This window comes from Stigmatopora nigra, chromosome 19 (genome assembly GCF_051989575.1).
Source record: "Stigmatopora nigra isolate UIUO_SnigA chromosome 19, RoL_Snig_1.1, whole genome shotgun sequence".
Lineage (NCBI taxonomy): Eukaryota > Metazoa > Chordata > Actinopteri > Syngnathiformes > Syngnathidae > Stigmatopora > Stigmatopora nigra.
Genome location: NC_135526.1, coordinates 9976411 through 9996516, shown reverse-complemented (window position 1 = coordinate 9996516; position 20106 = coordinate 9976411). Strand labels below are relative to the sequence as shown.

Here is a 20106-nt window from a genome sequence, read left to right as displayed (position 1 = left end):
TGGATCTTCACAAGGATTGAGGGGGTGCTGCAGCCTATCCCAGCTTACTTTTGACATGAAGCAGGGGTCACCCCGAATCGCTGACCAGCCGATTGCAGGGCATGAGAAGAGAGACAACCATTCACACACACTGAAGCCTAGGGAAAATTTAGTGTCCAACCAGCCTACCATGCGTGTCTTTGAAATGTGGGAGGAAATAAGAGTATTCAGAGGAAACACACGCAAGCCCGGAGAGGACATCCAAACTCAACACAGGTGGACCGACCTGAATCCAGGATGCCAGAACTGTGAAGCCGACGAGCTAACCACTCATTCGCCGGGTCAAGTTTTGACTTTTAATTTTTTTAAATGTTAAAAGTTTTAACTGTAGAATTCCAATTCTAGTAGTAACTTGTACTCGTAAATAATTATATTACTTCTATTGTATTGTCATCACTATTTGCAAAAGTTATAATTATTTTATTCTCAGAAATCCAAGTCTTTTAAATAATTCTATGATAAATCCTCATGATTTATAAGATTATTCATTCATTTTCTGAACCGCTTGATCCTCATTAGGGTGACGAAGGTGCTGGAGCCTATCCCCACTGACTTCAGGCCAGAAGCAGGGGACACCCTGAATCGCTGGCCAGTCAATCGCAGGCAAAAAAGTACCTAGGGGCAATTTAATGTCCAATCAGCTAACTATGCATGTTTATTGGAATTTAGGAGGAAACCAGTGTACTCAGAGAAAACCTGCAAACTCCACACAGGTGGACGAACCCGGATTTGAACCCAAGACCCCAGAGCTGTGAGGCCAATGAACTAAACACATGAGACGCCGGGCCACCTCTTCTTATAAGAATATTTCACCGCAATTAAATAAGAAAAAAAGTAATTGAATTAGCAATTTGTTGCTTAAACAAGGTACAGCAATACCTTCATTATTGCGGGTAATGTTAGACCAGACATGGGAGCGATAATCGAAATATCGCAAAGTAGGGTCAACCCTATTTTTTGAAACTTCAGTGCCGAGTACTAGTAGCTTGTGGCTTCCGCTCACAGATTTCAGCATGGATTTTCACATTTATATGAACTTATTATTATTATTTTTTTAAACATAATTCATAGCAGAAAAAAAATGCTGAATTCGCGATGAGAGAAGTTGCGGTAATTGAGGTATTACTGTATCGTTTTTTACCCATTATTTCATTGGCGAGAGGGTCTGGTGTAATTTATCAACCTTAAATGGGTTATACTGTACAGCAAGGCTTTCCAAACTTGTCCTCAACAGGATACTGTGTGTCCTGGTTTTTGTCTGCACCCGCTACAACTTTTGCTGGAATAGTTTAGGCACTTCTGCTGTACAACATTCGGAAAGATCCATGTAAAGAATGTACCTGAAATAGTTTACAGTGTTTCCTTGGTTATTGCGGGTAATGGGGACCGGGACCACCCGAGATAAGTGAATTTCCGCGAAGTAGGGATTCCCCTTCAAAAATGCTTAATTTGAATTTAATTTAAAAAAAAGTATTTAAAAAAAAATGCTTGCCAGCTGCATGTTACAAATGTACGTGTGATCTACAGACTGTGTATAATAGTCCTACTCTTGAGGCCTTGCACATACTCATTGGCCCGGTCAAGATTGGTCTTTTCCTCCTTTGTGGGTGGCGGGCCCTCAACCAGCTTGACAAAATAGTGGCAGTAGACTTTATCCATGATGCCAAACATTCCTCTGCCGTGGTAGCGGATGCGCTTTAGGTACATGCCTTTCCCCGCGTTTGACTCGGCTTTAACGTAGAAAAGAGAGAAAGCGTTGAATAAGATGAGGTGAATAAAAACAGCTCATCTAAATAGCACATACTTGCAACATTAATATCCACTGTGGTCTTCAGAAAATAAAAACTCCTCTAATAAGGGAATGTGAAAGGAAGAAACAAACTTTGCATAAAATTAATAAAATGTCAGCTGATGTTACACTGCCCTCTAGTGCATTGAATTTATTGCCGTGGCATGCTTTACAGTGGTACCTCGACATCAGAGAGCCCCGACATATGAGCAATTTGAGATACGAGACAAATTTTGATGTACGAGCGTACAGCGGCCGTGAGAAGCTGCTCATAGGAAAATCATGGGAACTGTCTCTCTCCCCACAACTCCCTTGTGTACTGTCTCTGGTCGCAAGTCCCTCGTGCAATTAGTATTAGGCGGAGCGTTGCAATTTTCGTTTTTTTTTTCCCGTTAGTCTGTGCAAATGGTGGAGCGATCGCTAATACAAGAGGAGTATATACTACTTCTCGTGAGCAAGTAAGTGGTCGTGCGTTATCCTATTGTGAGGACATTTGTGTGCATCATTTTGGGAATATTTTGAAGGGAAAAGCAAACAACCCTCGATAGGTTGCATCTGAAAGTCAGGGTGGAGGCGGGGCAAATAGAGCAAAACCGGGAGAAGAAATGTATAAAAATGTAAGTTTAGTGTAAGGTTAGATTCAACTTATTTTGACTGCATCATAATCCAAGTTCATTTAAATTTGTTTATGTTTTGTTATGTTACGAGCGCGTTGCCGTGCACAATTCTGATAAAGATGATAAAATGAGGGACTATTTTACACAATGGGGAGTTCGTGGATACACATCTTTGCACAAAGGAGATGGGGCGAGAGAGACAGTGCGGTGAAATCATAAGTAGCAGCCTGGCCAACTGGCTGTATCAAATGCTCGCACCTGAAAATTTGTCTTGTATCCATCTCAAGGTAAATATTTGCTCGGAATTTTAACCGTATCTCAAAATCCTCGTATATCGAGGCATTACTTTAATTGACTACTTTTGTGTTGAATTTCTTTTCGTGACCTTTTATATAATTGTTTTCCTCAAAATTAAGTACAACTTTTGTAGAAATATTATTATTATTATTTTATATTTTACTTCATTCAGAACAAACATGCAAGATTTTCTACGGCAACTCATTCGTAACAGAACAAATTTAAATGAACTGGGATTAATATATATAGACACTCAAACACACGTTTAATGTAACTTTACACAAAACTGAATTCTGATTTAGTTTGATTTTTTTTTTACCTTTGTTTTCCGGGTTGACTCCACACGGACTTTCAGCGGGAGTTTTTAAAAGGAACGCCTCAAGGGTTGTTTCTTTTTGCTTTCCCTTCAAAATATTTCGAAAATGACGCGCACAAATGTCCTCACATAACGATAATGCGCGACCACTTGCCAGCTTGTCATGATGCCTCTTTTTTACAAAATCAGAAAACTCTTGCCACTTCCCAAGCATGTCTTTGATATCCTTTGTAGCCATGCGGTCCCCCTCTTCCATCTCCTCACTACTGAGTTCCCGCAACACCTCCAAATGTTCACTCTACTGGAACTTGATTAAATCGTGTGTCATCATTTATTTGTGGTGCTCGGCGATTAGGTCCTTCACATCTGCCTCGTTAACCTCCAGCCCCAAGGAATTTCCAAGTGACACAATATCATCCATGACAACGAGCAAGCTTTGTGACATGTAGTCCATTCATATTTTTCAATTATCTCGCGCCTAATATTGATTGGCAACGTTCGCCTTTTCTTTGCACAAATCTTCATTCCAGCTGTTTGCTTTGGAACTTTTAGGTTTATCATTATGATATGATCTCAGATGCCTGTTATTGAAAGGTGAACTTGGGAATACTTATTTGTGAACCTATCAGCAACCATTATTGTTCACTTTGTATTATTCATTGACTAGCGGGGGAAAAAACGCGGGAAAATGCAACGCTCCGCCCAGTGCTCATAGATATCTGTTATACACAAAACAAATGCGGCAAAAAAGACAGTGCGGTACAATGATAATGTCTCATGTCTTGCCCATCTGGCTTTTTCGTATCTTGAAAATGTTCTCGTATCCAGAAATAATTATTTGCTCGAAACGTTTCTCCTATCTGGCGCTAATTATTTGCTCGTACCTCGAAATGCTTATATGTCGGGGTGCTCTTATGTCGAGGTACCACTGCATAAGACATTAGGAGATTTACCTGGTTAATATTACTTTTTCCCATACATTTGGTAGCATGACAAATTATTTTTCTTGGGAACTTTATTCTTGTCAATATTTTGTTCTTCTTATGTCTTTCAAACATGACATTACCATTCCGATTTGTCCAATTATATTTTATCACTAGACTCTTTCCTTATTATATTATAAATTCCACACAGCATATACTCACCTACATACAGATTGGACTTGTACTCCACGTTGTGATTCTTAACCGCCATCTCTTGAGCTTCTAGGAGCACCTGGAATATAACATGAGAATCGGTCAAGGGCAAATCGGTTGAAATCAGAAAGGATGTACTGTACGGAGGTAGTGAACCAACTTCTTTCATGATCTTGGCCCCTTTTTTGTCGTTAAACTCCAACTGTGCGACAGCCTCATCAATGCTCATCCCTCGGATCTATGGATGGAAACAACAATTCTGAATTTATTTATGAAACATTTACAATCCTCAAAGTTCAGGTTTGTGTGTATATGTCTGTAAATGTTGAATATATATATAAATATGGATTATGGATTACTTTATTCATCCTGTATTCGGGAAATTTCATTGTAGCAGTAGCAAGAGGGTGATTAGACAGAATAGCAAAAGCACAAAGCAAATCAAATGTACAGTAATGCCTCTATTTGAGCAATTAATTGGTTCCAGAACATCTTTCATAACTTTACAATTTTGATAAATAGAGAAATACTTTATATGTAAATTCTCTAATTTGTTACAGTCATCACACAACTACTAGTTAAACCCTTTAAAATTGGTAAAAATCTCCCAACTTTGCAAGAAAGATGTGAGAAACGCAAAAATGAGAGAATATTATCATACAATTATTTATATATTTTTTACTCGTATCTCAAATAAACGTTTCCCATAGAAATGAACTAAATACAAATTCATTGGTTCTCATCCTCTGAAAAACATATAAAAACAAATAAAAATATTCAAATTTTTCTTTATGCGAGGGAGATACAGTGAGAAAGACATAGCGATGCTGTTATCATAAGCAGCCTCTTGCGTACTCGGACGGACACATCGGGATCCATTTCGTATGCACGTATCTCAAATTTGTTTCGTATCACAAGACAAAAATTTGCTCGGAATTTTCCTCGTAACTCAAATTTCTGGTATGTTGGGGCACTCGTATGTCAAGGCATTTCTTACCAATTTAGCAAGGTACCACATCTTGTCTTTGCTGTACTTGATCTGTCGACGCGAATGATGGACCTCCTGTGTGTGGGAGGAAAAGAAAATGTTTGATATTTGTCATTTATTTATTCAATTTCAATTTGTAAAAATCATTTATACAGCCGGTCTGCGAGGCTCGTTAGGCAGCTGAGGTGGATAAACAATCTTGTTATTCCTTTCCCAGTGTTTTGCTTCCACTGCAGTGCTGGTGTGGAGATAGGACCATTTTTGAGGACCACTGCCTATTGTTGCTAACCTACACATGAGAACAGAAAATTGGGTGAAGTGAATATCATTCATTTCCAAGTAGATTTATTCGATGCATCCATGCATAAGTATTTAACAGGCCTCGGTACATATTTTCGAATAATGGTAAAAGTTGTAAATGTTTCAAACTATTGTTTCACTTAAAACATGTCTAAAATTTTGTACAGAAAGTGCTAACAATGTCGTTCCGACCTTCTGAGTGCCTTGTACGCAAACATAAACACAACTTACCTCAAACGATTAAGACCAAATATATTCCATATTGACATAACACCTGTAAATAATTCGGAAACATGTCAGCTAAAATTATGCAATTGAAAATTAAAGACTTTAAAAATCCAGCATTAATTACCAGATCCTCTCATGGTCACAGCCATTGTGGCTCGCGTCAACGAAACACTTTACGGCAGTTTTCGTTCTATTTTTATTTTTGTCACAACTTTAAATGTACTCTAGTTAAATAAAAAACATAGAGTATATACACTTTAAATATCATATTAGCCCTATAATTACAATAATAAATTAATACTAATGTGTAGATACATTTCTCGAAAATGTATGTTTGTTTCCAAGGGTCGTTTTGAACTCACCCATTTTCCGTAGTTTTTTTACGACACCAGTGTGACATACGGTCGTTGTTGCATCTCTAAGCCAGGCCATGTGAATTGTGACCTGGCATCATGTTCTGTGTCTTTCCGTAAAGCTTTTTATATTCGCTAAACATTTAAACTCTTATCATCATAATAATCATGCACGAACGTCTTCTTCCAGCCTCTCCTAATTGGTACTGCTCCCGATGCTGTGACGTCAACATTAGTGGCTTGCTGGGCGTCGGAGCCAAAAACTTTATCTACTTGATTGAGGTGTCAGCGTCCACCTGCCTTATTAAAGGTGAGCGTCACTGAACACACTTTTAAATATTGTTAAATTGATGCTAGTAGATGATTTGATGTGTCTTTTGAGTTGGATTGTCCATTTGAGACAAATTCTGACAATTCCCGTTGTCTTCACAACCTAATGTTAGTGTTCATTAATATTGTCCTGAACGTTTTTTGGACCTGAATGCAGACAGGACACGGGTCAGTCTCATTGGTCACTTCTCACTAGTTAATTTGGGTATATGGCACCCTCGTGTTATCTGACGCCAATATTTAAATTCTCCCAGTGGGCGTTAACTTAAACATCTGTTGGGTTAAAAGACCTCAAGATATGACACTTCTCTTTGAACTGCAGGAACAAGATGTTTAGACAGGCCAGGAGAAGCCTTTACATTGTTTTGTTTCTCTTTCAACAGCTTTTACAACTGTCAGAATACAGGAGCAATTGTTTATACTGCAAAAATCATAGCCCTATACTGTAGTCACACATTGCTGTGCCACCTTACCTTCTGGTGGGAAAATATATTTTGAATATGACACAAACAGGAATGTATTTTTTGAATATAAGATACCAACAACTAACATTCAGCTTTTTTAAAAATAAAATAATTTTCGCATCTTTATTCTTGGGTGTCAGGTTTTGCGTAGGGTTGTGACGAGGCATAATTTGGATTGAAAAAGCAGCTGGTTAAGCAGTGATCCGCTGTATGTTGTGAAGTTAAATGCAATTCAATGTATGTAGGTATATGGCGGTCCGTGCATTTTCTCGTAGGGGCTTCAACAAATAACTCTCAAAAACAATTTTATGGCTATAAAACCTCGACTGCAGCTACAGCTGCGACACTTAAAAAATAATCAATGCACAAAAAGGGGGTAAAATCCACTTCCTAGCAGCATTTATTGATTAAATACAAATACTGGAGCTTTTCAGACTCTACAACCGTAGCAGGGGGATGATTTCCCCGGGAAAAGACTGTGATGGACGTCAATGGCGAAACAGCAAAAATTGCACTACAATGGGGTAAAATCCACTTCCTCGCAGCATTTAGTGATTAAATACAAACACTGGAGCTTTTCAGATATCGGAACCGGGCCCACAATTGAAATATTATTTAGGAATATAGCCATATTTTACTCACCAAAAATCCATTTTAACTCGTATCGACGTATCCCTCCGCCTGCATAATGGCCTTGGTGTCAGCAAATCAAATTCTGATTGGTTAAAGCAAGAACTGATTGTGAAGGCCTTGAGGCAGATTTCTGACCCTGGCAACAAATAATGGCTGAAATGTGACTGGTTAAATGCTTCAATATGAAAACACATCTGGAAGCAGTGCAACCAGGGGGAAAAGCAATGAAAGCAAGGTAACAGACAATGGACAAAATATAATATATGATTCAGATTTTTATATATATATATATATATATATATATATATATATATATATATATATATATATATATATATATATATATATATATATATATATATATATATATATATATATATATATATATATATATATATATATATATATATATATATATATATATATATATATATATATATATATATATATATATATATATATATATATATATATATATATATATATATATATATATATATATATATATATATATATATATATATATATATATATATATATATATATATATATATATATATATATATATATATATATATATATATATATATATATATATATATATATATATATATATATATATATATATATATATTTATTTATTTACATATATATTTATTTACATATTTTTCACATTCTGTCTCATGGTTGAGGTTTACCCATGTTGACAATTACAGCCATTTTTCTAATCTTTTCTAGCAAGGGAACTTGAACAATTGTTCTTGACTAAATACTTATTTGACCCACTGTATATATCGTGGACATCCATTGCTCCCAAGCCGTTTTTTTGGATGCTCTGTTTTTGGCAATGTCCAGCGGTTGTAGTTCCTTCGTCAAGTCTCCCGGAATGACAGCAAGCTCGGAGTTCATATGCCGGACTAGCCGGACATACACATTTTCAATATATGCGTACAGCACCTGGCAATAAATGAGAAATGCTCCCAGGCAATCAAGCGGTCAGCGACATCTATAGAATCTTGAATTTAGTGCATCCAAAGGTTGCACTGACTGATTGGCCACCCCGACCACTCTGGGTAACATTTTAGACTTTTAAGTGTAGTATGTGTGTGAAAATAAGGTATTCTGCTTGGCATCTTTTCTCCCAATGTCCTCTATGATGACCTTCAGAGCATATATTTACTTAATGTTTCAGGTGTTTTTGAAGGCCACCGAGGCTTGGTGTCAGGCGTTTCCTTCTGCCAGGATGCGACACAGGGTCACATCTGCTCTAGTTCCTCCGGCGATGGTGTCATCCTCTTCTGGGACACCAACACAAAATCTCTTCTACGGGAGCATGCGGCTCATCAAGTCAGTTCTAAACTTTCGCGTCTGGCCATTATCCCGGATAATGCCATTTTTTTCTCTGCAGAGCGCAGTTTCGGCCTTACACTGGTCCCCACTGGACAAAAACCTGGTGGTTTCCGGTGATGAAAAGGGCATGGTGGTTTGCCACCGCTACAACACAGGAGACATGGCCAGCTTCTTTCCCGAAGCTAAAAGCATCGTGTGTCTGACCTGTTCCCCGCACGAATGGAGCATTGTTGCTGTCGGGTAAGACTAGAATAACTAGAAGAAAGAGTACTTATTTTAAAGCACAACTGCATGAATACAAATATGTTTTACCATACCATAATTCAAAGTAAAAAAACACTAAAAATAATGAACCATTAGTATTTTATTTTTGTTTCCTGGGCTGCTTTTTCATTATTTGTTTTTCTTACCTTTCTGTACGCTATATTTTCACACTTAACATTTTTTTTCTACTTTAAATTTAATATTTTATTGTATTTAGCATTTCATCATTTAACTTACTGTATTTACTCACATATAAGCTGCCTGCATGTATAAGCCTTAAAATTGTTGAATTTTACAATTTCTCGCCTATAAGCCACCTCCTGATTCACAATTTTCACCTCCATATTTTTGGTTTTAAGAGTGAGTACAAATGAAGGGAAAATCTTGAGAAAAATCATCACACGTGGTATTTCTGAGATCCTGCATGAATCAAAAACATATTATTAGGGTCAATATCAGAAGGTAATATGGCTGTCTTTGTAAATGCAGAATATCAAATTATTCAATTTGATATTCTGTCTATCTTGATGAGCACCCAAAGCTTTGAAAAGATTAGAGAGGCCTGTAGTTGTCAATATGGGTAAACTTCAACCATGAAATAGAATGTGGACGAAAAAAAATAGAAAATCACATTGTTTTGTTTTTAAGGAATTTATTTCCTAATTAGAGTGAAAAATAAGTATTTAGTCACCTACAAACAAGCAAGATTTCTGGCTGTCAAAAGAGGTCTAACGAGGTTTCCACTGTTTACCTGTATTAATAGCATCTGTTTTAACTCGTTATTGGTGTAAAAGATACCTGTCCACAACCTCACAAACTCCACTATGGCCAAGACCAAAAAGCTGTCGAAGGATACCAGAGACAAAATTATTGACCTGCACCAGGCTGGGAAACCTGAATCTGCAATAGGCAAAATGCTTGGTATAAAGAAATCAACTTTGTGAGCAATTATTAGAACATGATAACTGATAATCTCCCTCGATCTAGGGCTCCATGCAAGCTCTCACCCTGTGGCATCAAAATGATAACAAGAACGGTGAGCAAAAATCCCAGATCCACACGAGGGGACTTAGTGAATTACCTACAGAGAGCTGGGACCACAGTAACAAAGGCTACTATAAGTAACATAATGCGCCACCAGCGACTGTGTCACCCTGAAGCCAGTACAGATCCATGAAGTTTGGTTCCTTTTTGACTTTATTATGGGTTTACAGAAAAAGTGATCAAATCTGGATCAAAAATCTACATACAGCAACATAAATGAAATATTTTGGTGACTTAGAAAGTTGTGTCATTATGTATATTCCAAAATGGCGGTGCACACGGTTGCAGCGGCTCTATGCTCTCCAGTTTGATGTGTTTCGTTATTCCACAGTCACCAGGATTTAATTACTCGACAGACTACCAACAGACCTACAATATCCCCGAGGACATCTCGAGAGTACGTTGGAGGCGGCGAAGGGAAAGAAAGCAAAGGCGTGGGTGCCGGGCGGGCCTAGCTGCTAAGCTAAGGCAGCAACCACGCCGGGCACCGCTCCCGAGTATCTTTTTGACCAACGCCAGATCCATTACCTACAAAATGGATGACTTGGAACTTCAGATTACTAGCAACAACTTTGTTGGAAACTATAACATTATACTCTTCCCGGATTAGAGCAATTGGCGATACGGTGCAGGGCCTTTTTTTTTAGCTAGTGAGCCAACGACTATCATAGTAATAGCGATCTATATCCCACCGGATGCTAACGTTAACACGGCACTTAACCTCCTGCCAACGGCTGTAAACAAACAGCAGCTTGACCACCCCGATGGAGTCCTTATTGGCGCTGGCGACTTAAAAAAAAAAGTGCTTAAAGACTGTTGTGCCTAAGTTTAGTCAGTACGTGAAGTGTCACACCGGAGGAGACTAAACTATACCATGTTTATTCTAATATCAAACATGCTTATAAAGCCTCTTCCCTCCCTCAGCTGGCTGGATAAGATCATCTCTGCATATCCCTCACCCCTGCATACACTCCACACCGTAGGCTAACAAGACAACAAATAAAGATATTACAAACTAACCAGAGGATGCTCTTTCTCAGCTGCAGGACTGTTTTTCCCGCATCAACTGGGAACTTTTCGAACACCACAACATCCAGGACTACACGGACACTGTACTTTCCTACATCAAAAACTGCACGGCAATGTCACTGTCAATAAACGGATACAGGTTTTTCCAAACCAAAAACCCTCGATGGCTAAGGCGACACAGGCACTTATCAAATGCTGTAACACTGCCTTCAGGTCAGTGGACAAGGTACAATACAGCGCTCCCAGGCAGAGCTGAAGAGAGGCATTTAAAAGGCCAAGGCAGGCTAGACAAAGAAAATTGAGGAGCACTTCACAGGAAATGACTCAAAGAAGATGTGGCAGGGAATACGACATATTACCAAATTCAAGAACAATAATGTCTGTTAACAAAGATGCCTGAGGAACTGAACAGTTTTTTTGCCCGCTTTGAGACTGACAAATGGGATTCAGTCTCAACACATCCACCACGACCCCTGCAGCAGTACACTGAAGTTTCAGGAACATGAAGTGAGACTGGTAATGCGCTCTGTGAACACCGAGAAGGCTGCTGGCCCTGACGGAGTTCCTGGGAATGTACTCAAAGGCGGTGCTGACCAGCTGGCTGGAGTTTTCACAACATTTTTCAGTTGTTCCCTGCAACAATCCATCATTCCATCCTGCCTGAAATCTGCCACCATTATCCCTGTTCCCAATAAGCCAACCATTGACAGCCTGAATGACTATAGGCCTGTTGCACTCACGCCTGTGATCATGTGAAGTGCATTGAAAAGTTGGTCGCCCGCCATAGGAATACAATCCCTCCCTCAGTTGACCCTCACCAGTTTGCTTTTAGAGCAACAGGTCCACTGAGGATCCTATCGCCATTGCTCTACACACAGCACTGAGCCACCTGGAGCACCATAGGAATTACGTGAGGATGCTTTTCATTGACTATAGCTCAGCTTTCAACACTATGATACCGGACATTCTGACTGACAAACTGTCCCACCTTGGGCCATCCTCTTCCATCTGCAGCTGGATAAATAACTTCTTAAACAACCGACCACAAACTGTTAGACTTGGTCCCCACCTCTCTTCCTCCATTACACTGAGCACTGGCTCTTCCCGAGACTGTGTACTGAGTCCTCTTCTGTACTCCTTGTACATAGACGACTGTACACCGTACCACCATCATCAAATTTGCTGATGACACTACTGTGGTTGGACTCATCTCTGTAGGAGATGAGTCGGCCAATAGAAATGAGGTCAACAAACTGTCTTCGTGGTGTTCAGTGACCAATCACACACTGAACATCACGGAAATTAAATAAATAATCCTAGACTTTCGCAAACACAGCACCGATCTGGCCGCACTGCTCATACATGAACTATGTGTAGACAGGGTCCAGTCCTTCAAATTCCACGGGGTCCACATCACGGATAAGCTCTCCTTGTCTACAAACACTACGGCAGTAGTGCAGAAGGCCCAGAAACGACCAGAAACTTAATGCCTAAGTTGTTCCTCAGGGTATTCAGGAGGAACAACTTAGGCATTAAGTTTCAGGTAACCTTCTATAGAGCCACTGTGGAGAGTATCCTGGCATACTGCATCACAGTGTGGTACGCTGGAAGCATGGTAGCAGACAAAAAGGCCATGCAGGGAGTTATGTTATATTAACACTGCCCAGTCATCGGCTGCTCTCTGCCCTCACTGAAGACATTGCCAGCCCTTGTTACCTCAGCAGAGCCAGGAACATTGTCGGGGACCCATACCACCCTGGTCACAACCTGTTCCAGCTGCTGCCCTCTGGCAGACGCTACAGGTCTCACAAATTACGGACAAATAGGCTTAAGGACAGTTTTTTTCCTACATCCATCAGGACTCCACAGTCTGAAATTATCACTCATTTGCCGGGAAACGCACCTTATGGAGAAGCACTACCAATTTTTTTATACTAAGCTGGGTATGATGACAATTAGGCTTTTGTCAAGTCAATGATGATGACGAAGGCTATGTCTGATTATTCTTGACTTTCCAGTTATGTCTACTAACTATTTCTTTCTCTGATAGAGTGATTGGAACAAATACTTCGTTGTCACAAAAAACATTCATGAAGTTTGGTTCTTTTATGACTTGATTATGGGTGAAAAATACACATACATCAACACTAATATTTGGTAAGGTCCCTTGGCCATTTTCACTTCAATTAGGTGCTTTTGGTAGCCTTCTGGCAAGCTTCTGGTTGAATTTTTGACCCCTCTTCTTAACAGATTTTGTGCAGTTCAGTCAAATCTGATGGCTTTCTGACATTGTCCACAAGTTCTCATTGGGGTTTAAGTCAGGACTTTGGGAAGGCCATTCTAAAACCTAAATTCTAGCCTGATTTAGCCATTCCATTACCACTTGATGTGTGTTTGGGGTCATTCTCCTGTTGGAACACCCAACTGTGCCCAAGACCCAATCTTCGGGCTGATGACTTAAGGTTATCTTGAAGAATTTGAAGGTAATCCTCCTCCTTCATTATCCCCTTTACTCTCTGTAAAGAGCCAGTTCCATTGGCAGCAAAACAGTCCCACAGCATAATACTACCACCACCGTGCTTGACGGTAGGCATGGAGCAAGGCCTCACCTTTTCTCCTCCAAACAATTGCTGGGCATTGTGGCCTAACAGCTCGACTTTTGTTTTGTCTGACCACAGAACTTTCCTCCACAATGTCTTATCTTTGTCCATGTGATCAGCGACAAACTTCAGTCGAGCCTTAGTGTGCCGCTTTTGGAGCAAGTGCTTTCTTCTTGCACGGCAGCCTCTCAGTCCAGATGCAAAACACGCTTGACTGTGGACACTGACACCTCTGTCCCAGCAGCTTCTAATTCTTGGCAAATCTGCTTTTTGGTGATTCTCGGTTGAATCTTCACCCTCCTGACCAAATTTCTCTCAGTAGCAGGTGATAACTTGCATTTTCTTCCTGATCCTGGCAGTGACAAAACATTGCCATGCACTTTATACTTACAAACAATTGTTTGCACTTTTGCTCTTGGGACCTGCAGCTGCCTTTTGAAATGGCTCCAAGTGACTTTCCTGACTTGTTCAAGTCAATGATTTGCTTTTTCAGATCCATGCTGACCTCCTTTGACTTTCCCATTGTAGCGTTTGTGGGTGTTTGCATCCAATGAGCTCTATTTAAATGGCCTCAGAGAAGTCACCAGCTGTAGTTGTAGTATATTGATACTATAACTGTTAGTTGCATCAGGTTATACAAGTGTGTTTAACCACCGCCACCTGATGGCCATTACGTAATACAAGGTGACCCGGATGTTGAGATGTCTTAAAAAGCTGTCTGACGGTTGCAATAAACGGTCTACGGCACGTACGCAAGTTTATTCTGTCATCTGGTGCGGTTATGGATGTATTAACAGTGATATACTAGTGCAAAGCTATCACAGTGGCGATGAGGATGGGATCCCCTTCAAGCCTGTAGGGATTACCAGTTTCAGTACGCGGAAACTAAGGCGTTACACGGAGGTAACGGGACTTTGCAAACTAGCATTATTAAGAGTTGCTAAGGTAACGGCGGCGGTGCACCATGGCCAGTTTATTGGAAATCTCCGCAAATACAAAGAAGGTCAAGAAGACTTCGAGACCTATGTGGAGAGGTTTGAGCAATGGATGATTGTAAACGAAGTGGAGGACGGTAAACAAGTCAATGTTTTCCTGTCTGTAATAGTTGCAGAAGCTTACGGTCTGCTAAAAAACTACATTCCAGAGAAGCCAGGTGCTTGCGCTTGCACGTACATATACGTATATATGTATGCTTGTACATATGAATTATTCATTTGTAGTGCATTCACTGCGCTGGATAGATTTTCTTGTGTGCTTAGTGTGCGTGCCAAGTGTACAAATGTGCAGTTCCGCAGCTTAGAGGGAACGTTGGACAACATACCTTAATTGTTTTTTTCCCCCCCCTCTTTGTAGCTACAAAGACGGCCTAATTGCACTGATTGACGTGAGCAAGAAGGGCCAAGTGATGCGCCGCCTGCGCGGGCACGACGATGACATCCACTCCCTTGCCTGGTCGCCGTTCGCTAACGAGGCGAAATCCGGTGATGGGACCTTTGAACTCCCAGGTTAGCCAAGTTCCCATTTGTTTTTTATTCGGTATTCTCCCCAAGTTTGAACAATTATGATATCAGTATATTTTTATTGCTTTAGCTTCAAATGGAGACACTGCAGCAGAGGAGCAGGGTGCCTTCCTTGCATCTGGAAGCAAAGATCAGACAGTGAGAATCTGGAGCACAGCTACTGGACGAGGTGAGACATTTTTTTTTCAAGAAACATTTATGTGAAAAATATACTCTGCTTGCACGGGATGAAGTCAATTTGATGTGCAGGGGTAACCACCTTAAAGCTTCCCTACCTGAAAAGACGAGGCTCTGCTGTCGACCCGACACTTAAAGAAAGACTCTGGCTGAATGTTCACTGGCCAAAAAAACGGCCCATGCAGCTGGTTTCCAGTTGTTTCAGGTCAGTTGCTCATTTCACATGCTCAGGCCAAGTTAATCAACGTATGTTGTCGCACACAGCGGCGAGCTGATCATGTGGGACCTGGCTCGCGCTGGCAAGCCGAAGTGGACCCTGTTTGGCTCGTCCTCTGAAGGCCAGAACCACAGCAGAATTGTGTTCAATACTGCCGCTTTTGAAACGCCAGATGGCCGAGAGTTGCTCATCAGCACATCTTTGGACAGAGAGGTGAGTCACATGGAATCAGCAACTGTGAGGTTGCCCCACTCTAACCTGCAATGAACTGTTCTAATGAGTGGGCCCAAGTAACAATGCCACGGATGCCCCTTCATCCAAATGCATTAAACTTTAACGAAAATGATGAACAGTTCTGCAAAACATGTTTTTGTTTTCAATTTGACTGTCATTTCACGGTCCACACAGGTGAAATGCTGGGACCTCGCAGACCTCGATTGTTGCTGGACGCTGCCCACGCTAGGGGGCTTTGTGTACAGCCTAGCCTTCTCCCCTGTGGCCACCGGTTGCTTGGCGCTCGGTGTGGGGGACAACATGATCCGAATGTGGAGCACGATGTCAGCTCAGAACCCTTACGATGCCCGCTGCTTCTGGCAGGGCATCAAGTCCAAGGTTACGGCGGTAAGAAGGCCGTTTATCATGGGTTACTTTGCCAAGAAAAAACAAAAAAAATTAAGATATTTATAAAATTAAAGTTCATGCAAAATCCTCTTTACAAATGTCTTTTAAAAAAGGAAATCATGAACTGTATTACTATTACTGCGATATTTACTACACAGTCATACCTTGAAATAGGAGCTTAATGCGTTCTGGCACTTAGCTCGTATGTAAATTTACTCATATCTGAAATGAACTAAAAACAAAAAAAATCATTCCAACCCTCTGAAAAAAACACCAAAAACAGGATATTGGTTTGGGAAAAATGTTTTATTTGTTGTTTTGTATCTCAAGGTAAATATTTGCTCTGAATGTTACTTGTATGTCTGGACACTTGTCTGTCAAGGTAGTATTACTTTATTATGCACATGTATTGGTTACATCTATAGCTGGCTTGGCATCCACAACGAGAGGGAACCTTGTCGTTTGGAACAGATGACGGCAAAGTGGGAATCTATGAGGTTTTCTCCAGCAAGTAAGGGTTTTTTTTTATACCTTTTCGATGATTCAGCACATTTCTTAAATTTGTCTTCTCTTTTCAGGCCGCCACAGATATCGAGCTCTTACCACAAAAAGACAGTTTACTCGCTGGCCTGGGGACCGCCGCTTCCCCCGATGTCTTTTGGTATACGTGTTATTTTCCAGCTTTGACCTAACAACACACAGCAACACAGTTATAGTGTCAGCGAAAAAAATCTCATACTTTTCCCTCTCCCGCCGCTGTTCTTGTAATTGAACGAGCCCAGCTCATCAACAGCTGGGCTTTTAATAAGTACATCCATCAAACCCAAGCTCCCAACCCTATTGTTGCCATGCCGACCATCTGCTGATGCTCTTTAATAGGATAAAAAGAAGACCTTAATGTCAGCATAGGTCATTTGTCTAAGAATTTTATTTTTAGATTTGAAATCCTACCTACATGCAGAATGGACACTACAAACCTTACCAATTTTCAGAGGCATCTATCTCATAAAAAAAAATCTGTTTGGTAACTCATCTTATCAGTGGGCCGACCTACAAGTTAAGTTGATATTTGTTTTTACTTTTAAGTGTTGAGTTTTTTATATAGTGCCGTTAAACTTCACCCAACTTGGAAATAGAAGTTATCTTTAAATTCCCGCTAATCACTTCAGGGTGCACTTTACTGCATTGAATAGATTGTAATCCACAGGACCGCAAACTGTAATCCTTTTCATTGTAAAATCTCATCTCATTTTCTGAACCGCTATATCCACATTAGGGTCGCGGGGGGTGCTGTAGCCTATCCCAGCTGACTCTTGGGTGAATTTTTAACCCAGGACCCCAGTGCTGTGAGGCTGACACGCTAACCACTCGCGGCACCGGGCCCCCTTTTCAATGTAAAATAAACCAAAAAAGACAAAAATATGTTTTAATCCATTTTCCATCCTTCCCCAGGAAGTCAGAGTTGCTACTGATTAATGTCAGGCGCGGACAGCCTCTTATTTATTATTTATTTAATTGTTTATTTAACAAGAAATTATATTATTTTATCGGAATATGTTTAATGCACTGCTGACAGCCATGAGCTGAGTGATTTGAGCGCATAAAAGGTGCGTAGCTTTTAAGTAATCTATTCCGTGGTTTTAATCCAAACATTTTGCTGGACACTGCATGATAAATGTGTGGCCAATTAATTAAACTGCAGTAAAAAAATATATCAGCGTTGGATGGTTAGCATGTGAGTAGTAATATAAAAAAAAGTTACAAATTCTCAGTTTTAAATTCAGATAATAAATTATTAGTGTTTCAATTGCAATGCTGTCTTGTGGAGTCGCGGGTCTTAAATGTAAGATATTTACCATTCATTAAATTCAAGGTGAATGTAACCCCAGATGCTTCTGTACTTCCAAACTATTACATCAAACACGGAGTACTTGCCTACATAATCTTTTTTTCATAGGATCAGATGCCCTCTGACGGATCTTGTCCTCCTGTTACGTCATCAGTTTTTAAGAATGCTAATCCATAACATTGCATTTTTTAACAATAGTTTTGAATCTTGTTTGTTTTATAATTTCACAAGATTCTATAATTTAGTGTGTAAAAAGTGATAGTGCAACTTTAAAATACAATAACATTCACGTGTAGTAGTTTGCTATACATCTCTTAACAAATGACGTTCATCTGTGTGTGCCGTTCAGGTGCAGTGGGGAGCAATGTGTCCCTTAGCCTGTACAGCTGCGCCGGCGAGGGTGTTATCTTGCAACACGCCCCCACAAACCTTAGCGGTGATGCCTGCGATATTGACAAACTCATCAAGCAGACCAACAATATCAAGGTTCCAGAGGGTTTTTCAACTATCTTTTTTTTAAATAGGGTTCAAGTATTGTAAATAAATAAAGCGGTCAACTTGAAATTTGTCAACAGCACAAGCTTTCCCCTCACACCGACCTTAGCTGGAAGCCAGACGGCAAAGTGGTCGCTATTGGCAATGAGGACGGGTATAGTGAAAGGCGAAGTCTGGTCGCTGACTTGAATTGCTTTGACACATTACATTTAACGCAACTCATCTTCCTGCAGGTGCATTGATATCTACCTTGCTCCATTGCTGAAGCTGCTATGCAGCATCCAGCAGCACCACAAGGTCATCAACACACTGCGCTGGCACCCTGAAGATGACGCGGACCCGGAGCTGCATGGCCTTCTGGCCTCAGGCTCCTGTAACGCCGTTATTTACGTGCACGACCTCCGCCAGATTATAGGTAATTGAAATTTATTCACAATAGCTACGTTACTTTACCTCCGTCTGAAAAAAGGGGATTTTACATGGGTGTCTATCCAGAATGGTAAATAATCGTGACCGTTGTTTGGTCGCCGGTCTTCTGGTCCCTTTTGGCCGCCGGTCAAATGTACTTGGATATTAAACAGTCTTTAGATATTAAACTCTCTCTCTTAGATATTAAACTCTCTCTCTCTTAGATATTTAGCTTTCTCTCTTAGATATTAAACTTTCTCTCTTAGATATTAAACTCTCATGAAAATAATTCTGAGAGCTGGCTTCAACAGTAAACTCTCTGTCACCATTTGACCAAAAGATCGGCGACCAAAAGACCGCTCACCACTAAAACACAAAACAAGCAAGTGTTTTTTAATCAGGTGAATGTTGAGATCATGGTATACATGTAATGTCAGCTCTGTTCTTTCATGAACCATGCGATTAAATAGGCTTAAAAAGAGGAATGCAGAAATCTGAAAACTAAATAAGCACTACACATTTGGCTTATTCAATATGAAATGAATGAACATTTAATTAAATCTAAAAGTAAAGAAAACTATAGGATAATTCAAATGAATGCAGTGAATACATTTTTAACAACAACATAATGTTAATTGCTTATTTAGAATATTTTTGGTATTGGCTAATGTCAATATAAAATTGACAAGCTAATCTAATCATTGTGCTCCTGGTTTTGCACAAGTTATTGGTGTAATATTGTAAAACAAAAACTCATAGTGACAGCCTACCAATGACCAACAATTTAGCTATGAATCAGCATTTTGGCTGTCATGTTATAAAAAAAATACAAATAAAAGAGAGTTGTAACCTTGTGGAAACGTGTTGCAGAGAATCCTCCGGAGAAATCGTTGGTGTTAATGGAGCCATATCGTAGACTGTGCGGCCACACGGCCAAAATCACCGGACTGGCTTGGAGTCCTCACCACCGCGCCAGATTAGCCAGCGCCTCTTACGACGGGACGGCCCAGGTACGGTTAAGTTTGCTAAGAATTTTAGGGAG

At 40.1% G+C, this 20106-nt stretch overlaps 2 protein-coding genes across 4 annotated transcripts in view; one reads left to right on the top strand and one right to left on the bottom strand.

The window, feature by feature from the left end:
- Positions 1 to 1478: 1478 nt before the first annotated feature.
- mrpl22 (mitochondrial ribosomal protein L22) lies at positions 1479 to 6549 on the bottom strand. Of its 3 annotated transcripts, none has more exons than XM_077740083.1 (7): positions 6073 to 6544; positions 5714 to 5756; positions 5336 to 5471; positions 5192 to 5257; positions 4355 to 4432; positions 4204 to 4273; positions 1479 to 1769 (listed from the first exon to the last, which is right to left on the bottom strand). In XM_077740083.1, exons 1-7 carry the CDS (start codon positions 6140 to 6142, stop codon positions 1561 to 1563), a joined length of 672 nt encoding a protein of 223 aa, XP_077596209.1. In that variant the 5' UTR covers positions 6143 to 6544; the 3' UTR covers positions 1479 to 1560. The 3 variants fall into 3 exon arrangements, with proteins under 3 accessions (XP_077596209.1, XP_077596210.1, XP_077596211.1); XM_077740084.1 differs by lacking the exon at positions 6073 to 6544 and adding an exon at positions 5835 to 5940; XM_077740085.1 differs by lacking the exon at positions 5714 to 5756 and having other exon boundaries at positions 6073 to 6549.
- gemin5 (gem (nuclear organelle) associated protein 5) overlaps positions 6091 to 20106 on the top strand; it is a 22853-nt gene continuing 8837 nt past the window's right edge. Inside the window, exons 1-14 of the mRNA XM_077740080.1 lie at positions 6091 to 6373; positions 8683 to 8837; positions 8899 to 9080; positions 15131 to 15282; positions 15368 to 15466; positions 15547 to 15679; positions 15739 to 15904; positions 16100 to 16312; positions 16738 to 16823; positions 16891 to 16973; positions 18511 to 18647; positions 18737 to 18810; positions 18890 to 19071; positions 19935 to 20074. Coding sequence (XP_077596206.1) covers positions 6232 to 6373; positions 8683 to 8837; positions 8899 to 9080; positions 15131 to 15282; positions 15368 to 15466; positions 15547 to 15679; positions 15739 to 15904; positions 16100 to 16312; positions 16738 to 16823; positions 16891 to 16973; positions 18511 to 18647; positions 18737 to 18810; positions 18890 to 19071; positions 19935 to 20074 — 1944 coding nt within the window. The 5' untranslated portion in view covers positions 6091 to 6231. The remainder of the gene's footprint in view (positions 6374 to 8682; positions 8838 to 8898; positions 9081 to 15130; positions 15283 to 15367; positions 15467 to 15546; positions 15680 to 15738; positions 15905 to 16099; positions 16313 to 16737; positions 16824 to 16890; positions 16974 to 18510; positions 18648 to 18736; positions 18811 to 18889; positions 19072 to 19934; positions 20075 to 20106) is intronic.

Coding starts and splice junctions, on each gene's coding strand:
- mrpl22 (XM_077740083.1), bottom strand. CDS start 6,142: ATGGCCTGGCTTAGAGATGCAACAACGACCGTATGTCACACTGGTGTC. Junction 5,757..6,072: donor AAAAAAACTACGGAAAATGG/GTGAGTTCAAAA, acceptor AATTATTTACAG/GTGTTATGTCAATATGGAAT. Junction 1,770..4,203: donor CAAGTCCAATCTGTATGTAG/GTGAGTATATGC, acceptor TCTACGTTAAAG/CCGAGTCAAACGCGGGGAAA.